The sequence below is a fragment of the Melanerpes formicivorus genome, unplaced genomic scaffold, assembly GCF_026170545.1.
Source record: "Melanerpes formicivorus ecotype bairdi unplaced genomic scaffold, bMelFor1.0.p_v2 SCAF_752, whole genome shotgun sequence".
In the NCBI taxonomy this organism is placed as follows: Eukaryota; Metazoa; Chordata; class Aves; order Piciformes; family Picidae; genus Melanerpes; species Melanerpes formicivorus.
In genome coordinates, this window is record NW_027143104.1 from 1 (window position 1) to 17,031 (window position 17,031).

The 17,031-nt window shown below is 58.4% G+C and overlaps 1 protein-coding gene across 1 annotated transcript in view; it reads left to right on the forward strand.

Moving 5' to 3' along the window:
* Positions 1-3,320: 3,320 nt before the first annotated feature.
* Positions 3,321-17,031, forward strand: part of LOC137460773 (guanine nucleotide exchange factor VAV2) — a gene marked incomplete at its 5' end in the record, with an annotated part of 51,423 nt that continues 37,712 nt past the window's right edge. Inside the window, 2 exons of the mRNA XM_068170892.1 lie at positions 3,321-3,379; positions 11,821-11,889. Of these exons, the coding sequence (XP_068026993.1) occupies positions 3,321-3,379; positions 11,821-11,889 (128 nt within the window). The remainder of the gene's footprint in view (positions 3,380-11,820; positions 11,890-17,031) is intronic.

Consider the following 17,031-nt stretch of genomic DNA (forward strand, 5'->3'; position numbering starts at 1 on the left):
TTTCTATTCTATCCTGCAGCTCCCTCCTCTAAATGATGTGCCCTGTGTGGTTGTTTTAGGCTGCAGGCCATTTGGGGAGCACCACCTGCTCTCTAACTCCCTGTATTGCTCTGACTTCCTTTCATAGAGCCATAGAATGGGTTGGGGTGGAAGGGGACCTTCCAGATCATCCAGTTCCAACCCCCACCTGCCACGGGACACCTCCCACCAGCCCAGCTTGCTCAACGTCTCATCCAGCCTGGCCTTGGACACCTCCAGGCAGGGATCATCCACAGCCCTCCCTGGGCAGCCTGTGCCAGGCTCTCCCCACCCTCACTGGAAAGGATTTTCCTCCTCATCTCCACTCTGTCCTTTCTCCTCTTGCTGCTCACTGGCGAGCTCCTGAAGGCAAAGCCAACCTGGTTAAATATTGCAGTTTGAAATGGCAGATGTGCTGGGAGGGCCATGGGAGCTCACAGAGGGGGCTGGAGCACAGCCCTGGGAGGAGAGGCTGAGGGAGCTGGGGTTGCTTAGCCTGGAGAAGAGGAGGCTCAGGGGAGACCTTCTTGCCTGGGGTCCCCAGCTTTGTGGCTGAGACCTGGCCTGGGGTCCCCAGCTGGTGAGGCACTGGGGGCCAGCAGCTGGGTTAGCTCCAAAGAAAAGAAAGATCTGAGGGAGGAAGGTTGGGGAACAAAAAGTGTGGAGAAGGCAGAGTCAGGAGCAGGACCTGCTCCAGGGCAGCCCCAGCGAGCCCCACGTGTGCATCCCTCCAAAGCAGCCTGGTGCTTTGGGCAGGTCTCTTGCAGCAAGGGATTTGGATGGATCTCCTTGGTGGGACTCTGATCTCTGGGATGATCATGGTGGAGGCAGAGAGGCTTCAGGTGGCAGCAGCAGTGCCAGCAGATGAGTCAGCGCACTCTCTCAGGGGCACGTTCTGCCCTGGCTGACTGATGGGAAGGTGACAGCAAGGCAGGGAGCATCCCTCAGTCAGCCCCTGGAGGGTTGGGGTTCTTGTGGCTGGTGCAGAGCTTGGGGACTACTCAAGAAGTCCTTTCTCTGTGTCCTGGGTGCTGGCATCTCCAATCTCTTCCACTCCAAACCCAACAGGTTTGGGTTTTCTCAAGCTGGCTTTGCAGTAATTAATATGAGCAAGGGTAAAACAGAGAGCCATGGAGTGGGAGGGGGTGGAAGGGGCCTTGGGGATCATCTAGAGATGGTTTGGACATAAGGAAGAAGCTCATTGCAATGGAGGCAGTGAAATACTGGATCAGGTTGCCCAGAGAGGTGGTGAGGGGGTCAGGCTCTCTGGGGCCCTGAGCACCTTGCTCCAGTTGCAGCTGTCCCTTGCTGGCTGAGGAGGGCTGGGCAGGATGACCTCTGGGGATCCAACCTGAATGTCCTTCCATGATTCCATCTTTTACACCCAGGAGGGACTGGCCCCCCCATTCTTTGTCTTCCTGGGCAGTTCCACGTGGCAGTTCCACTCCTGCAGCCAAAAGTGAGAGCCTTCAGCCCAAGCTGGTGGTTTCCCCCTCCTCCTGAGTGTGAGGCTGATGCTCATAGCTCGCTGTTGAGTCACTCCCTGCTCTTCCCTGCCAGCAAAGGGCGAGGGGCTTGCACTCACCTCTGACAAACAGATGATGCAGCTCCACTGAAATGCAGGGAGTCCAAACCCTTTGGTCTTGGCAGGCTTGCCTCAATAAGATCATCTTGTGTGGGGAGAGATGAAAGGGGGTTGTAAAGCTCTTGTAACAGCAGGGAGAGCAAGGGGGGCTTTCTGCAGGGCTGGGAGAGCAAGGGGGGGGCTTTCTGCAGGGCTGCTTCAAGCCTGTCAGAGCAGGTCTTGGGTGTGTGAGTGGGGGGATGGAGCTGGATTGGGTGTGTGATGTGGAATGGATGGCTTGCAAGCTGAGGATTTTCCCCCACCAGAGGAGTTGGAGATTGGAATCCTCTCCCAAGGGGAAGCAGTGGAGTCCCCTACCAGGGACAGTGGTGAGACTCAGCTTGCCAGGGTGCTGGGCCAGCTCATTGCAACCCTTCTGTGACCTAGAAAGGTTGCACCAAGTGATCCTTGAGGTCCTTTCCAAGCTGGCATTCTGTGGCACAGGCTGCCCAAGGGGGTGGTGGAGTCCTCATCCTTGGAGGTGCTCCAGAGCCCTGTGGCCATGGCACTTGGGGCCAAGGGTTTGGTGGCCATGGTGGGGTTGGGTTGCTGGTTGGACTGGGTGAGCTTGGAGGTCTTTCCCAGCAAAACAATTCCAACCTGGTTAGTTCCCTTCTCTCCTCCTTCCCTTCTCTCCCTCCTTCCTTCTCTCCTCCTTCCTTCTCTCCTCCTTCCCTTCTCTCCTCCTTCCCTTCTCTCCTCCTTCCCTTCTCTCCTCCTTCCCTTCTCTCCTCCTTCCCTTCTCTCCTCCTTCCCTTCTCTCCTCCTTCCCTTCTCTCCTCCTTCCCTTCTCTCCTCCTTCCCTTCTCTCCTCCTTCCCTTCTCTCCTCCTTCCCTTCTCTCCTCCTCTCCCTTCTCTCCTCCTTCCCTTCTCTCCTCCTTCCCTTCTCTCCTCCTTCCTTCTCTCCTCCTTCCCTTCTCTCCTCCTTCCCTTCTCTCCTCCTTCCCTTCTCTCCTCCTTCCTTCTCTCCTCCTTCCTTCTCTCCTCCTTCCCTTCTCTCCTCCTTCCCTTCTCTCCTCCTTCCCTTCTCTCCTCCTTCCCTTCTCTCCTCCTTCCCTTCTCTCCTCCTTCCCTTCTCTCCTCCTTCCCTTCTCTCCTCCTTCCCTTCTCCTCCTCCTTCCCTTCTCTCCTCCTTCCCTTCTCTCCTCCTTCCCTTCTCTCCTCCTTCCCTTCTCTCCTCCTTCCCTTCTCTCCTCCTTCCCTTCTCTCCTCCTTCCCTTCTCTCCTCCTTCCCTTCTCTCCTCCTTCCCTTCTCTCCTCCTTCCCTTCTCTCCTCCTTCCCTTCTCTCCTCCTTCCCTTCTCTCCTCCTTCCCTTCTCTCCTCCTTCCCTTCTCTCCTCCTTCCCTTCTCTCCTCCTTCCCTTCTCTCCTCCTTCCCTTCTCTCCTCCTTCCCTTCTCTCCTCCTTCCCTTCTCTCCTCCTTCCCTTCTCTCCTCCTTCCCTTCTCGTCTATTCTATTCTCTTCCTCTGAAACCACTTTTGAGCTCAGTGTCAAAACTAAAGGCAATTGTTTGCCCTGCTGGTGTCCCCCAAGCCCTGGTGGTGATGTGCTGTGGCACTGAGGGGGTGTGTGTGTGGGGGGGGACAGGAGAACATCCATTCCAGGGGGTGTTGAGGCCCTTGAGTCCCCACCAAGCCTTCCTCTGTCTCCAGCATCTTTTTCTCTCTCCTTTCCAGGTGATCTCTGCAGTATCCAGGCTCTCCTTCCACAGCATTGCTCAGACCAAAGGAATTAGGTAAGATCCTTTCAGTGGGATGCTTTGGAGAAGGTTTCTTTCTCCTCCCATCCATCTCCCTGGACTTTAGAAGCATGAAGAGGGTTGGGAGATGGCAGGGTTGAACAAGGATGTAGTCAAGGGGTGATGGTTAGGAGCTGAAAGAGGGAGATTCAGACTGGGGGGAAGGAAGACATTTAGTACACTTGAGGGTGGCAAGACCCTGGCTCAGGCTGCTCAGAGAGGTAGGGGATGCCCTGGAACCAGGGCTGGTCAGGTTGGCTGGGGCTCTGAGCAAGCTGCTCTGGCTGCAGGGGGCTTGGATCAGATGAGCTTTAAGTGGTCCCTCCCAACCCAAAGCAGTCTGGGGTCCTGTGCTGGCTCAGTGCTGCATGGGGGAGCTAAAGGAGGTTTGGGGGCTGCAGGTGAGGATGTGGCACTCCAGGATGGGGCTTGATGGCTGTGGTGGCCACAGCTTGGTGCTTGGATTTGGTGACCTCAGAGCTCTCTTCCAACCCAAACAGCTCTGTGCTTCTGTGGGGCTGGACTGTGGCTGGGGCCAGCACAGGCAGAGTGTGGGGGACATGGGCTGGGGGTTGGGGTTTGCAGCCCATGCCCAGCACCCCAAACCACCATTCCCACTGCTGGAAGTGAGTTTTTTCTCTGCCTTAACTGAGCTGATACTGCTGGAGGGGTGGTGGTGGTGGTTGGGGGTGGGGGGAGCAGCTTCTCATGTGTAAAACAAACTTGGAGCCTTCCCATCTGTTAAGCACAGATCTGACAGATCCCAGCAGGGCTGCTGGGAGGGGGTGGGGGGTGGGATTCAGGGGGTGAAGGTTGGAGGAATAAAGCTGTGCTGCAAGTGAAGGGCTGGTTGTTATTAAGGACAGCCCCAAGCCCAGGAGCATCCTGCAGGGAGGATTGTTTTAAGGGACAAGAGCAGCCAAAGCATTTGGAGGCAGGGAGTGAGGGGGGGAAGCAGCATGCAGAAGGGTTGGGGGGTTGAGTCCTGGGGCATCACAGGGTGGGGGAGGCTGGGATGGGTCACCCCTGGCAAAGGCCTTCCTGAGGCAGGGAGCTCCTGGTGTCACTTCAGGCTGAAGGAGGCTGTGGGAAGGCTTTGGCTGAACCCTTGGCGCTCCTGCTGAGCTCTCCTGCTGCCAGGGGCTGGGTTGGGAGCCAGAGGGAGGGGAGGAGGGAGGGAGGCTTTGCTATTCCTGTGGATGTGTGGCTTTCTCTCATTCACTTTTACAACCAGCATTTATAGTTCCCACTCAGATGCCTTCTCTTGGAAGCCTTTGGCCCCACAGCCACACGAGAATAGCACAGAGCTCAGCAAGCCTCTGCTGCTAGCTCTGCTTTCCCTGCCTGTGAACCCTGCTTCCCCTCCCTGCTGCCAGCTCTGCAAGGAGAGAAGGTGCTGGAAAAGAACCCCCACAGCCCACCTGGGGCTGCCCCCTGCCACCTCTGCTGGCCCCTGCAGTTGGAGAGCCCTCACTTTGGCCACTGCTCCTTGCTCTGTTCTGTTCCCCCCCCCCTTGTAATCCATTTCTTGCTACACCAGCACAAAAGCCTCAGTGAACAGAAACTAACCTCAGGTGAATTGAATTCATCTGTGGGAGCCAGCAGCAGCTCTGCCTCCTCCAAAGGGTTGGCCACCACTACCCCTCAGCTCACTAGGGGTCCCTGCTGCTGCTTTGGGGCTCTTCCCTCCCCCTCCAGTGAAGATGCTGCCACTGACAAAGGAATGGGAGAGATCTTGTTGGCTTTGGGCATGGAGCTGCAAGCCATGGCTGGAAGCAGGGCAGGTAGGGTGCTGGATGCTGTGTGGTCCTCAGCCCCCAGCATGGAGCTCCAAGCCATGGTTGGGAGCAGGGCAGGTAGGGTGCTGGATGCTGTGTGGTCCTCAGCCCCCAGCATGGAGCTCCAACCTTGGTTAGGAGCAGGGCAGGCAGGGTGCTGGATGCTGTGTGGTCCTCAGCCCCCAGCATGGAGCTCCAACCTTGGTTAGGAGCAGGGCAGGTAGGGTGCTGGATGCTGTGTGGTCCTCAGCTCCCAGCATGGAGCTCCAAGCCATGGTTGGGAGCAGGGCAGGTAGGGTGCTGGATGCTGTGTGGTCCTCAGCCCCCAGCATGGAGCTCCAACCTTGGTTAGGAGCAGGGCAGGTAGGGTGCTGGATGCTGTGTGGTCCTCAGCCCCCAGCCTGGAGCTCCAACCTTGGTTGGGAGCAGGGCAGGTAGGGTGCTGGATGTTGTGTGGTTCTCAGCCCCCAGCCTGGAGTGTGGCTCTGCTCCAAGCCCTATTTTGGGGTCTACTAATCAGGATCATGCCAATTAAGGAGGAGATAAATCCTATTACCTAGAATCCTATTACTTAGAGTCATAAAATAGCCTCCTGGAAGGGTTTTGGTGGGAAGAGCCCTTGCAGATCATCAAGGCAGCATTATTAGCTCAGCACTAAACCCATGGCCCTCAGCACCACCTCCTCCTTGGCCTTCAAGGAGTTTGGTGGCCCTGGAGGGCTGAAAAATGCCACTCAGTCCTGTGGAAAACAGAGAAAACCAAACCCAATCCTGTTCAATATCTTCATTGATGATCTGTAGGGGGAGGGATGGAGTCCATCATGAGGAAGTCTGCAGATGGCACCAAGCAGGGGGCAGGAGTTGATCTGTTAGAGGGTAGAAGGGCTCTGCAGAGGGACCTGGCAGGGGGTTGGAACTGGATTCATCATTAGGGTCCCTTCCAACCCAAACCAGCAGCCTCACACCAAAGAAGTTTCTCCTCCTGTTCAGATGGATCCGTCTGGGTTCCAGTTTGTGTCCCTTGCCCCTTGTCCTGTTGCTGGACAGCACTGAGCAGAGCCTGGCCCCTGCTTCTTGCCCCCCAGCCTTTCTCTCTTGCAGAGCATTGCTCAGCTCCCCTCTGGGGCTGCTCTTCTCCAGGCTCTCAGCCCCAGGGCTCTCAGCCTCTGCTCCTCACATTGCTGCTCCAGGCCCCTCAGCAGCTTTGCAGCCTCCCCTGGACTCTTTGTGAGAGAGATGTCTGTGGAGTCCCCTTTTGCTTGTCCTCCATCTGCTCTCCTCAGCCTGGAGCTGAAGAGAGGGAGGGACTCCTCCTGCTTTCCTGAGCAGAGCACTGCTGCCTGGCACTGCAGGAACGAAGCCCCAGCGTGGTGCAAGGGGAAATCACAGGAGCTGCTCTTTTCTTGTCACCTGAAACCCTCAGCTGAGAGCTGGGCTGGAGCTGGGGGATGCAGCTAACCCCCCTGGGCACTGTGCAGCCAGCTGTGCTAGGTAGGGGCTCCAATCACCCTCTGCTGTAAGGACTCCAATCACCCTCTGCTCTAAGGACTCCATCACCCTCTGCTCTAAGGACTCCAATCACCTCTGCTCTAAGGACTCCAATCACTCTCTGCTCTAAGGACTCCAATCACCTCTGCTCTAAGGACTCCATCGCCCTCTGCTCTAAGGACTCCAATCACCCTCTGCTCTAAGGACTCCGTCGCCCTCTGCTCTAAGGACTCCGTCACCCTCTGCTCTAAGGACTCCATCGCCCTCTGCTCTAAGGACTCCGTCGCCCTCTGCTCTAAGGACTCCATCGCCCTCTACTCTAAGGACTCCATCACCTCTGCTCTAAGGACTCCAATCACCTCTGCTCTAAGGACTCCGTCACCCTCTGCTCTAAGGACTCCATCGCCCTCTGCTCTAAGGACTCCATCGCCCTCTGCTCTAAGGACTCCAATCACCCTCTGCTCTAAGGACTCCGTCGCCCTCTGCTCTAAGGACTCCGTCACCCTCTGCTCTAAGGACTCCATCGCCCTCTGCTCTAAGGACTCCATCGCCCTCTGCTCTAAGGACTCCAATCACCTCTGCTCTAAGGACTCCAATCACCCTCTGCTCTAAGGACTCCATCGCCCTCTGCTCTAAGGACTCCAATCACCTCTGCTCTAAGGACTCCAATCACCCTCTGCTCTAAGGACTCCATCGCCCTCTGCTCTAAGGACTCCATCGCCCTCTGCTCTAAGGACTCCATCGCCCTCTGCTCTAAGGACTCCATCGCCCTCTGCTCTAAGGACTCCAATCACCCTCTGCTCTAAGGACTCCATCGCCCTCTGCTCTAAGGACTCCATCGCCCTCTGCTCTAAGGACTCCATCGCCCTCTGCTCTAAGGACTCCAATCACCCTCTGCTCTAAGGACTCCGTCGCCCTCTGCTCTAAGGACTCCATCGCCCTCTGCTCTAAGGACTCCAATCACCCTCTGCTCTAAGGACTCCATCGCCCTCTGCTCTAAGGACTCCATCGCCCTCTGCTCTAAGGACTCCAATCACCCTCTGCTCTAAGGACTCCGTCGCCCTCTGCTCTAAGGACTCCATCGCCCTCTGCTCTAAGGACTCCAATCACCTCTGCTCTAAGGACTCCAATCGCCCTCTGCTCTAAGGACTCCATCGCCCTCTGCTCTAAGGACTCCATCGCCCTCTGCTCTAAGGACTCCAATCACCTCTGCTCTAAGGACTCCAATCACCCTCTGCTCTAAGGACTCCATCGCCCTCTGCTCTAAGGACTCCATCGCCCTCTGCTCTAAGGACTCCATCGCCCTCTGCTCTAAGGACTCCATCACCTCTGCTCTAAGGACTCCAATCACCCTCTGCTCTAAGGACTCCATCGCCCTCTGCTCTAAGGACTCCATCGCCCTCTGCTCTAAGGACTCCAATCACCCTCTGCTCTAAGGACTCCATCACCTCTGCTCTAAGGACTCCATCATCCTCTCTGTGAGCTGCTGGTGCACCTGGGCTGTTTTCTTGCTGAATTTCTATCAGGATTCCTCTTCTTCTTCTTCTCCTTTGGTGTGCACCTTCCAATCCCCCAGAGGAAAGCACAGCATCATCTTCATTTCTTTCTTTGCCTTATTTATGTCCAGGGGACCTGGCAAAAATCTGGCAGGGCCTGGGGAGCTGCTTTCCAGGGCTGAGTAATGGAACACCAGAGCCTGGTTTTAATTAAGCTCAGCAGCTTTTTGGGGGGCCCTAATCTGCAGGCAGAGGATTGATTCCATCCTGCTCCATGCAAGCAGCTCAGGGAGGGCTGGAGGCTGCTCTGCCCTGAGGACAGGCTGAGGGAGGTGGGGTTGGGCAGGCTGGAGAGGAGAAGGCTCCCAGGAGACCTCATTGTGGCTTTCTAGGAACCTTTTGGCTGTGGGGAAGGGGAAGTGCTCTCCCTGTGCAGCGTGGCTGATGCTGCTGGGTGAGCAGCCAGGGCTGCCAGGGCTTAGGGCTCAGGGCAGCTGAGGTTTCCTCCTCCTTAGGGGCTTGTTGGTGCTGCCTGGCCCAGCCCTGCTGCCTTCTCCATGCTCAGAGCTGGATCCTGCTGATCTTTGGCATCTTCGTGGGCCAGCAAAGCCAGGCTTGAGGGGAAGGCTGTGGTGGTCGTGCAGGAGAACCTCACCAAATCAGCCTGGAGAGGAGAAGGCTCCAGGGAGACCTCATTGTGGCCTCCCAGGATCTGCAGGGGGCTGCAGGAAAGCTGGGGAGGGACTTTGGAGGGTGTCAGGGAGGGATAGTACTGGGGGGGGTGGGGGGGGTGGAGCAAAACTAGAAGTGGGGAGATTGAGATTGAGATTGGCTGTGAGGAAGAAGTTGTTCCCCATGAGGGTGGTGAGAGCCTGGCACAGGCTGCCCAGGGAGGTGGTGGCAGCCTCCTGCCTGGAGGTGTTTGCAGCCAGGCTGGAGGTGGCTGTGAGCAACCTGCTGTGGTGTGAGGTGTCCCTGGCCATGGCAGGGGGTTGGGACTGGCTGAGCCTTGAGCTCCCTTCCAGCCCTGCCAGTTCTGTGATGCTAGGGATGTTGGTGGTGTGGTTTGCATCCATTTCACACCACCCTGCCCTGATAGGAGGAGAGGGAGTGGATTGAAGCTTGAGGAGAGTGGATTTAGACTGCAGATAAGGAGGAAGTTCTTGAGAGTGAGGCTGGGGAGGCACTGGGACAGGCTGCCCAGGGGAGGCTGTGGATGCTCCCTCCCTGGAGGTGCTCAAGGCCAGGCTGGATGAGCACCCTGGGCTGGTGGGAGGTGTCCCTGCCCATGGCTGGGGGATTGGAACTGCCTGAGCTCAAAGATCCCTTCCATCCCAACCCATCCATGGAGCTGTGCCCATGCCCTGCTGCTGCTCTCATTCCACAGATGGGAACCAAACCTTGGAGGTCAAGAGCAGGGCTGGGGAAGCAGCTCTGGGTGACCTCTTAGCTCCTCCCTGAGAAGCTTACAGCCACCTCTTGGTCCATTAGCAAATTAAATGCTGCTTTAATCTGCCTTAATCCCTCCCAAGCCAATTTTCAGTGGCATGTCAGTGTCCTGTGAAATCAAGAGGAGGGTGGCCAGCAGGGCAGGGGAGGTGATTCTGCCCCCTCCACCCTGCTCTGCTGAGAGCCCACCCCCAATCCTGTGTCCACTCCAAGCTGCACTTCCAGCCTGCAGCTCCCAGGCTGTGGCTTTGGGTGGCAGGGCAAGGGGGTGATGGGTTTAAGGTTAAAGAGGGAGGCTTAGGCTGGAAAGAAGGAAGATAGGGTGGTGAGAGCCTGTGCCAGGCTGCCCAGAGAGGTGGGAGCTGCCCCAGCCCTGGCCCCAGCCCAGCTGAGGCTGTTTGGGGCTCTGAGCAGCCTGCTGGGGTTGGGGATGTCCCTGCTGGCTGCAGGGGGGTTGGACTGGGTGGGCTTGGAAGCTGCCTCCCAACCCAGCCCACTCTGGGGTTCTGTGCTGTGTTTTCTGGCCACATCCTGACCCAGGAAGGCTCAGCACAGCCCTGTCCATCCCAGCAGAGCTGTGGAAGCTCCTCTGCAGCACCCTGGGGCTCTGGTCCTCTCCATGTATGAGAGCTGCCTGGCAGAAGGAGCAGCAGATGGAGGCAGCTCGGATTTCAGGGGGGGTTCACCTCCTCTGTCTGCTTGTTCAAGCACTGACTTTGCCAAAGCCTGGATCAGGCTGCCCAGGGCTGTAGGGGAGTCTCCATCCCTTGGGGGGAGCTCAGAGCTGTGGAGATGTGGTGCTGAGGGCCCTGGTTTAGAGGTGCCCTGGCAGTGCTGGGTCAATGCTTGATGGCCTGAAAGGTTCCTTCCAAGCAGAGCAGTTCTGTGGTTGCCTGGTTTGAGGCCAGGCTGCTGCTGTACCAGACTGAAGCTGCTCCTTCCCTGACCCTCTCTTCCCTGGGGCAGGCCCATGGAGCTGAAGAGCTGGCTTGGGTTGCTGGGGCAGGGGGCTCAGATGCTGCAGGTGCCTTCAGGAAGCAACCAAAGCTTCCTGCTCCTTGCTGTGGGGCTCAAAGCTTAGCTGGCTCTTCCCATGGGATCCTTGAGAGGAGTGGGCACAGCCAGGCAGGGCAGAGCTGTGCCTTCTGCAGAGAGGGTGGCTGGGGAGGAGCTGGTGTGGGATGGCTCATGGGGCAAGCTGGGAGTGAGGGAGGGAGGTCTGGGACACAAATCAGAGCAGAACACAGAATGAACCAGCTTGGGAAAGAGCTGGGAGATCCTCCAGTCCAACCTAGCACCCAGCACCATCTGACCAGCTAAACCCTGGCACCAAGGGCCTCATCCAGGCTCTTTTGAAGCCCTTCCAGAGGTGGTGACTCCACCACCTCCCTGGGCAGCACATTCCCATGGCCAATCTCTCTTTGTGCTTTAGGTGCCATGTGAAAGAGTCATTGATTGTTGTCCCCCACCCTGTGGTGTGGTCTGGCTCTGTGGGGAGGCTTAGAGTAGGTATTAGGAACACCAAGGTGGTCATCTTCACCCCAGAAAGGGGCCCTGGGCCCTGGAACAGGCAGATATTAGGAACAATCTCTTCACCTAGGTGGTCATCTTCACCCCAGAAAGGGTCCCTGGGCCCTGGCCCAGGCTGCCCAGGGCAGTGGTGGAGTCCCCATCCCTGGAGGGGTTTCAAAGCTGTCTTCATGTGGTGCTGGGGACCATGGCTTGGTGGTGATCCACCCTTGGAGGTGTGGAAAAGAGGTTTGGGTGAGGAGCTCAGGGGCATGGCCTCAGAGCTGTGCCCAGGGAGGTGCTTGGGCTCAAGGAGCTTAAGGGCTCCTCTGATTCTCCCTCTGAGAGCAGGTTGGGTCTGCTGCGTGCTGTGCACCTCTGAGCTCTCCAAGCTCCCAGAGGAAGAAGCCAGGAGGGTCTGGGGAGACCAAGGGGGTGCTTTGCATCACACATCAAGCACCACCAGCCAGCTCAGGCTCTTGTCCTCAAGAGCCAGCCTCCCCACTTGCTTTCCTCTTGTCCTGCCATGCCCAGGGGTGCCCAGGAGCAGCAGCTGAGATGGCAGTGCCCTGGGAGCTGGGGATTCAGCAGGGGGTGGGGAAACCCAAACCCACTCCATTTACAACGGATCTTTTGTTGCAGAACCCCCTCCTGCCTGGGGCAGGGGCTGCAGGGAGCCCTCTGTGAGCACTAATGCTGTCATCCCTCTCCTTGCCCAGGCCCTTCCCCTCGGAGGAGACCGCAGAGAACGACGACGATGTGTACCGGAGCCTGGAGGAGCTGGCAGAGTAAGCACCCCGGGCCTGCCCTGGGGAGGGGGAGGGGGAGGGGGGGACCTGAGGAGGGAGAGCTGGCAGGGGAGCTCCAGCAGCTCTGTGTGCTGCCAGAGGCCATCTCTTCACCTGTGGAGCCCGGGGAGGGGACACTTCCCAGCAAGAGGAGTGGAGTAGAGTAGGGTAGGGTAGAGTAGAGTAGGGTAGAATAGAATAGAGCAGACCAGGTTGGAAGAGACCTTTGAGATCATCCAGTCTAACCTCTCCCCCAGCACCATCTGATCAACTCAACCATGGCACCAAGCACCCCATCCAGGCTCTTCCTAAACACCCCCAGGGATGGGGACTCCACCACCTCCCTGGGCAGCACATCCCATGGCCAATCTCTCTCTCTGGGAAGAATTTCTTCCTCCCCTCCAGCCTAAACCTCCCCTGGCACAGCTTGAGACTGTGTCCTCTTGTTCTGGTGCTGGGTGCCTGGGAGAAGAGCCCAACCCCCTCCTGGCTACAGCCTCCCTTCAGGGAGTTGGAGAGAGCAAGAAGGTCTCCCCTGAGCCTCCTCTTCTCCAGGCTAAGCAACCCCAGCTCCCTCAGCCTCTCCTCACAGGGCTGTGCTCCAGACCCCTCCCCAGCTTTGTTGCCCTTCTCTGGACACCTTCCAGCATCTCAACATCTTTCCTGAACTGAGGAGCCCAGAACTGGACACAGGACTCAAGGTGTGACCTCAGCAGTGCTGAGCACAGGGCACAAGGACTTCCCTGCTCCTGCTGGCCACACTGTTCCTGATGCAGGCCAGGATGCCCTTGGCCTTCTTGGCCCCCTGGGCACACTGCTGGCTCATGTTCAGCCTGTTATCAACCACTACCCCCAGGTTCCTCTCTGCCTGGCTGCTCTCAGCCACTCTGACCCCAGCCTGTAGCACTGCCTGGGGTTGTTGTGGCCAATGTGCAGAACCTGGCACTTTGATGTGTTCAGTCTCATGCCCTTGTGCTCTGTCCATCTGTCCAGCCAGTCAAGGTCCCTCTGCAGAGCTCTCCTACCCTCTAACAGCTCAACTCCTGCCCCCAGCTTGGTTTCTGAGTGGCTCAGTGGGGCATGAGGAGCTCCAAGCCCACGGAGGGAGGTCCCCTCCACCTGCTGGATCCCTGGGATGCAATTCCCTCTTTCTGCAGACCCCAGCTGAAGGCCTGGGATCCCCACTGGTTGGTTACTCAGGGCTGGTCCCCCCCCATCATGGCATTGCTGTGGCCTGGCATCCCCTGTGAGTGACCTCTGGCCCCCACCAGGACAGGGAGGGACTTGTGCTAAGGGCTTGGACTGATGGGATGAGGGAAATGGCTTTGAGCTGGCAGAGGGCAGAGTGAGACTGGAGATGAGGCAGGAGCTCTGGAGGCTGAGGAGGGTGAGGCACTGCAGCAGGCTGCCCAGGGAGCCTGGAGGCTTTCTGACCCCTCCTGGATGCCTTCCTGAGTGCCCTGCCCTGGGTGACTCTGCTTTGGCAGGGGGCTTGGGCTCTGGAGCTCCCTTCCAGCCCCTCCCACTCTGTGAGTCTCTGACCAGCCCCACTTTTCCCTTCCTCCCTTTGCTGGGCCAGGAGACTCTGGCTGGGGCTGTGCTGGTCCCAGTGGGGCAGCCTGGGCACCGGTGCTGGGCGCTGCCAAGCCAGAGGGCTGCAGGAGAAAGCTCTTCCTTGGCTGCTGCTGCCTCTTCCAGCAGCTGAAACAAGGGCAGCATTCAGCAGCTGGGGATGATTCAGTCCATCCAGCATCTTGGCACTGCTGAGGCAGCAGCCCTGGGAGGAGCCCAGTGCAGCCAGAATGCTTTGCTGGAGGCGAGGGAGCCCTGGGCACGGTGAGCAGTGGAGTGGCCCAGGCTGTGTGGAAGGAGCTGCTGCCCAGCAGCTCAGCCAGGCACAGCAGCCTGGGGCTGAGGCCTGAGGAGGGCAGATTTGCCCTGGAGGCTGGAAAGGGATTCTTTCCAGTGAGGCTGGGGAGACACTGGAGCAGGTTGCCCAGGGGGGGCTGTGGATGACCACTCCCTGGGGGTCTTCGAAGCCAGGCTGGATGAGGGTGACCTGGGCTGGTCCAAGGTGTCCCTGCCCGTGGCAGAGGGGCTGGAACTGGGTGGCCTTGAAGGTCCCTTCCAGCCCAAACCATGCTATGCATCTCTCAGCATGCAGCTGTGGGGTGCTGGTGTGGAGAGAGGATGCTCCTGCCCTGCTGAACCCTTTGTGCTCTCACCTTGGGGCTGTCAGAGAGGTGGCAGCAGGCTGTGTGCAGCTCCCCAGGGCTGGCTCAGCCACCCAGCAGAGCCAGGCAGAGAATTGCCTGGAAACAGCAAACCCTCCCCCCCAAAAAAACCAAAACCCAAGCAAAAAGAGCTGCTGGTGATGGAAAGGGGAGGGGAAGGCAGGAGAGTATCAGGGGAGCTAGGAAGTGCTCAGCTTCCCTCTCCTCAACCCATTGGCCCTGGGGTGAGCTTGGCCAGATGGCAGCTTGCAGAGAGCCTGGGCAGATGGTGGGGGCTGGCCAGGTTGCAAGTGGTGCCTGATCCACCCTGGGAGCAGCACTAAAGGGACATTTGTCCTCTGCTGCCTGATTTATTCCTGCAGGCCCTGATGGCAGAGCCTGGAGCAGCAGCTGCTTTTCCTTCTGGGGGTGGGGGTTGCCCTGGGAACATGCAGGGCTTTGGGAGGGGTGCCTTGGCTGGAGCCTGCTCCCACCTTCTCTTCCCCCCCAAATCAAAGCCACCCTGGTCCTGAGGATGCTCCTGGGGGTCCACAGGGCTGTGAGTTGCTGCTTCCCACTTGGCTACAGCTGCTGGCTGCTGGGGTAGGCAGCTGTCCACCTACTGCTGAGCATCTTCCCTGCCAACCACCTCTCCATCTCCTCCTGGCTGTGTCAGCTGCCTCAAGCCATACCTGGAGCAGGGTAGGTTTAGGTTGGACATTAGGAGGAAGGTCTTTACTGTGAGGGTGGGGAGACACTGGAACAGGCTGCCCAGGGAGGTTGTGGCTGCCTCATCCCTGGAGGTGTTGAAGGCCAGGCTGGATGAAGCCCTGAGCAGGCTGGGCTGGTGGGAGGGGTCCCTGCCCATGGCAGGGGGCTGGAGCTGGCTGAGCTTTCATAGTGTCATAGAATCAGTCAGGGTTGGAAGGGACCACAAGGATCAGCCAGTTCCAACCCCCCTGCCATGGGCAGGGACACCCCACACTAGATCAGGCTGCCCAGAGCCTCATCCAGCCTGGCCTTAAACACCTCCAGGGCTGGGGCCCCAACCACCTCCCTGGACAACCCATTCCAGGGCTTCACCACTCTCATGGGGAAGAACTTCCTCCTCCCCTCCAGCCTGAATCTCCCCACCTCCAGCTTCATTCCATTCCCCCTAGTCCAATCACTACCTGAGAGCCTGAGCAGTCCCTCCCCAGGGAGGGACTTTAAGGTCTCTTCCAACTGCAGCCAGGCTGTGATGCCATGATGGGTGCAAGCAGCTTTCTCTCTTGCCCAAGGCTGTTTGTGCCAGCTGCTTAAAGCTGCCAGCAGGGTGGTGAACACTGGGCCAGGTTACCCAGGGGGGTGGTTGAAGCCCCAGCCATGGAGGTACTCAAGGTGAGGCTGGACAGGGCTTGGTCTAGTTGAGGATGTTGTAGAAGCAATCAGGTTGGAAAAGAGCTCAGAGATCATCCAGTCCAGGCTGTCACCCAGCACCTCCTGACAACCAAACCATGGCTCCAAGTGCCACATCCAATCCCCTCCTGAACACCTCCAGGGCTGGGGACTCCACCACCTCCCTGGGCAGCACATCCCAGTGGCTAACAACTCTCTCTGGGAAGAACTTTCCCCTCACCTCCAGCCTAAACCTCCCCTGGCACAGCTTGAGACTGTGTCCTCTTGTTCTGGTGCTGCTTGCCTGGGAGAAGAGACCAACCCCCAGCTGGCTGCAACCTCCCTTCAGGGAGTTGGAGAGAGCAAGGAGGTCTCCCCTGAGCCTCCTCTTCTCCACAGCTCCTTCAGCCCTACCCAACCAGGCTCATCCTCCTGCCACCAACCCAACCAGAGGCTTGCTAACGAGCCTGGAGCCAGGCAGATGATGTATGGAGAGGCAGCCAAGCAGCCTGAGAGGTGTGGGGAGGGAAGATTAATCAGGAAGCAGGAGCTGGGCAGCTCTGGATCAGGGAGTGGAGCTGGGAATGTAAACAGTGGTGCAGATAATCCCAGCAGGGCTGGGGAGGGGGGAGATGGATCACCAGCCATTAGTGGGCATTATTACAGCAGCTGCAATGCATCACTCTGCAAGGATGGGGCTGGATACAGCCTGCCAAGGTAGCTGTTGGGAAGCCTCTCCTCCCCTTCCCCAAACTCGGTCTTTTTCATTCACTAAATCTGGGTTTAAGAGCAGGAAGAGCTGAAGTGGGAGGAGTGAAGCAAGCCCTGGGCCACTCCCTGCTGACAGAGAGCTCAGGGGGGCCCAGGCTGCTCTCCCCAGCTCCCTGCAGGGAGGCTGCAGCCAGCTGGGGGTTGGGCTCTCCTCCCAGGCAAGCAGCACCAGAACAAGAGGACACAGCCTCAAGCTGTGCCGGGGAGGTTTAGGCTGGAGGGGAGGAGAGGCAGGAGGTGAGCAGCAGGCTGTGGGCATCCTGGGGGGCAGGGGGAGCTGGGCTTGGCTGCATGTGGTGGCTCAGCTGGTTCCTGCTGTGGCTCCTGGCTGCCAGGTCTGGCTGGGCTGTGCAGAATGGCTGCAGGGGCAGGGCTGGCAGAGCTGGCTGCAGTGGGCATCACAGGCACACTTGGCACCAGGCTGGGAGCAGACCTTGGCTGTGATCCCTGCTCATGTCAGGCAGCATTTGGACTTTCCCAGCCTCCAGCAAGCAGGAGGAGATCACAGAAGTGTCAGGGCTGGAAGGGAGCTCAAGGCTCAGCCAGTCCCAACCCCCTGCCATGGCCAGGGACACCTCACACTGCAGCAGGTTGCTCACAGCCACATCCAGCCTGGCTGCAAACACCTCCAGGGATGAGGCTGCCACCACCTCCCTGGGCAACCTGTGCCAGGCTCTCACCACCCTCCTGGCCAACAACTTCTTCCTCACAGCCAATCTCAATCTCCCCACCTCTAGTTTTGCTCCATCCCCCTCAGTCCTCTCACTCCCTGACACCCTCA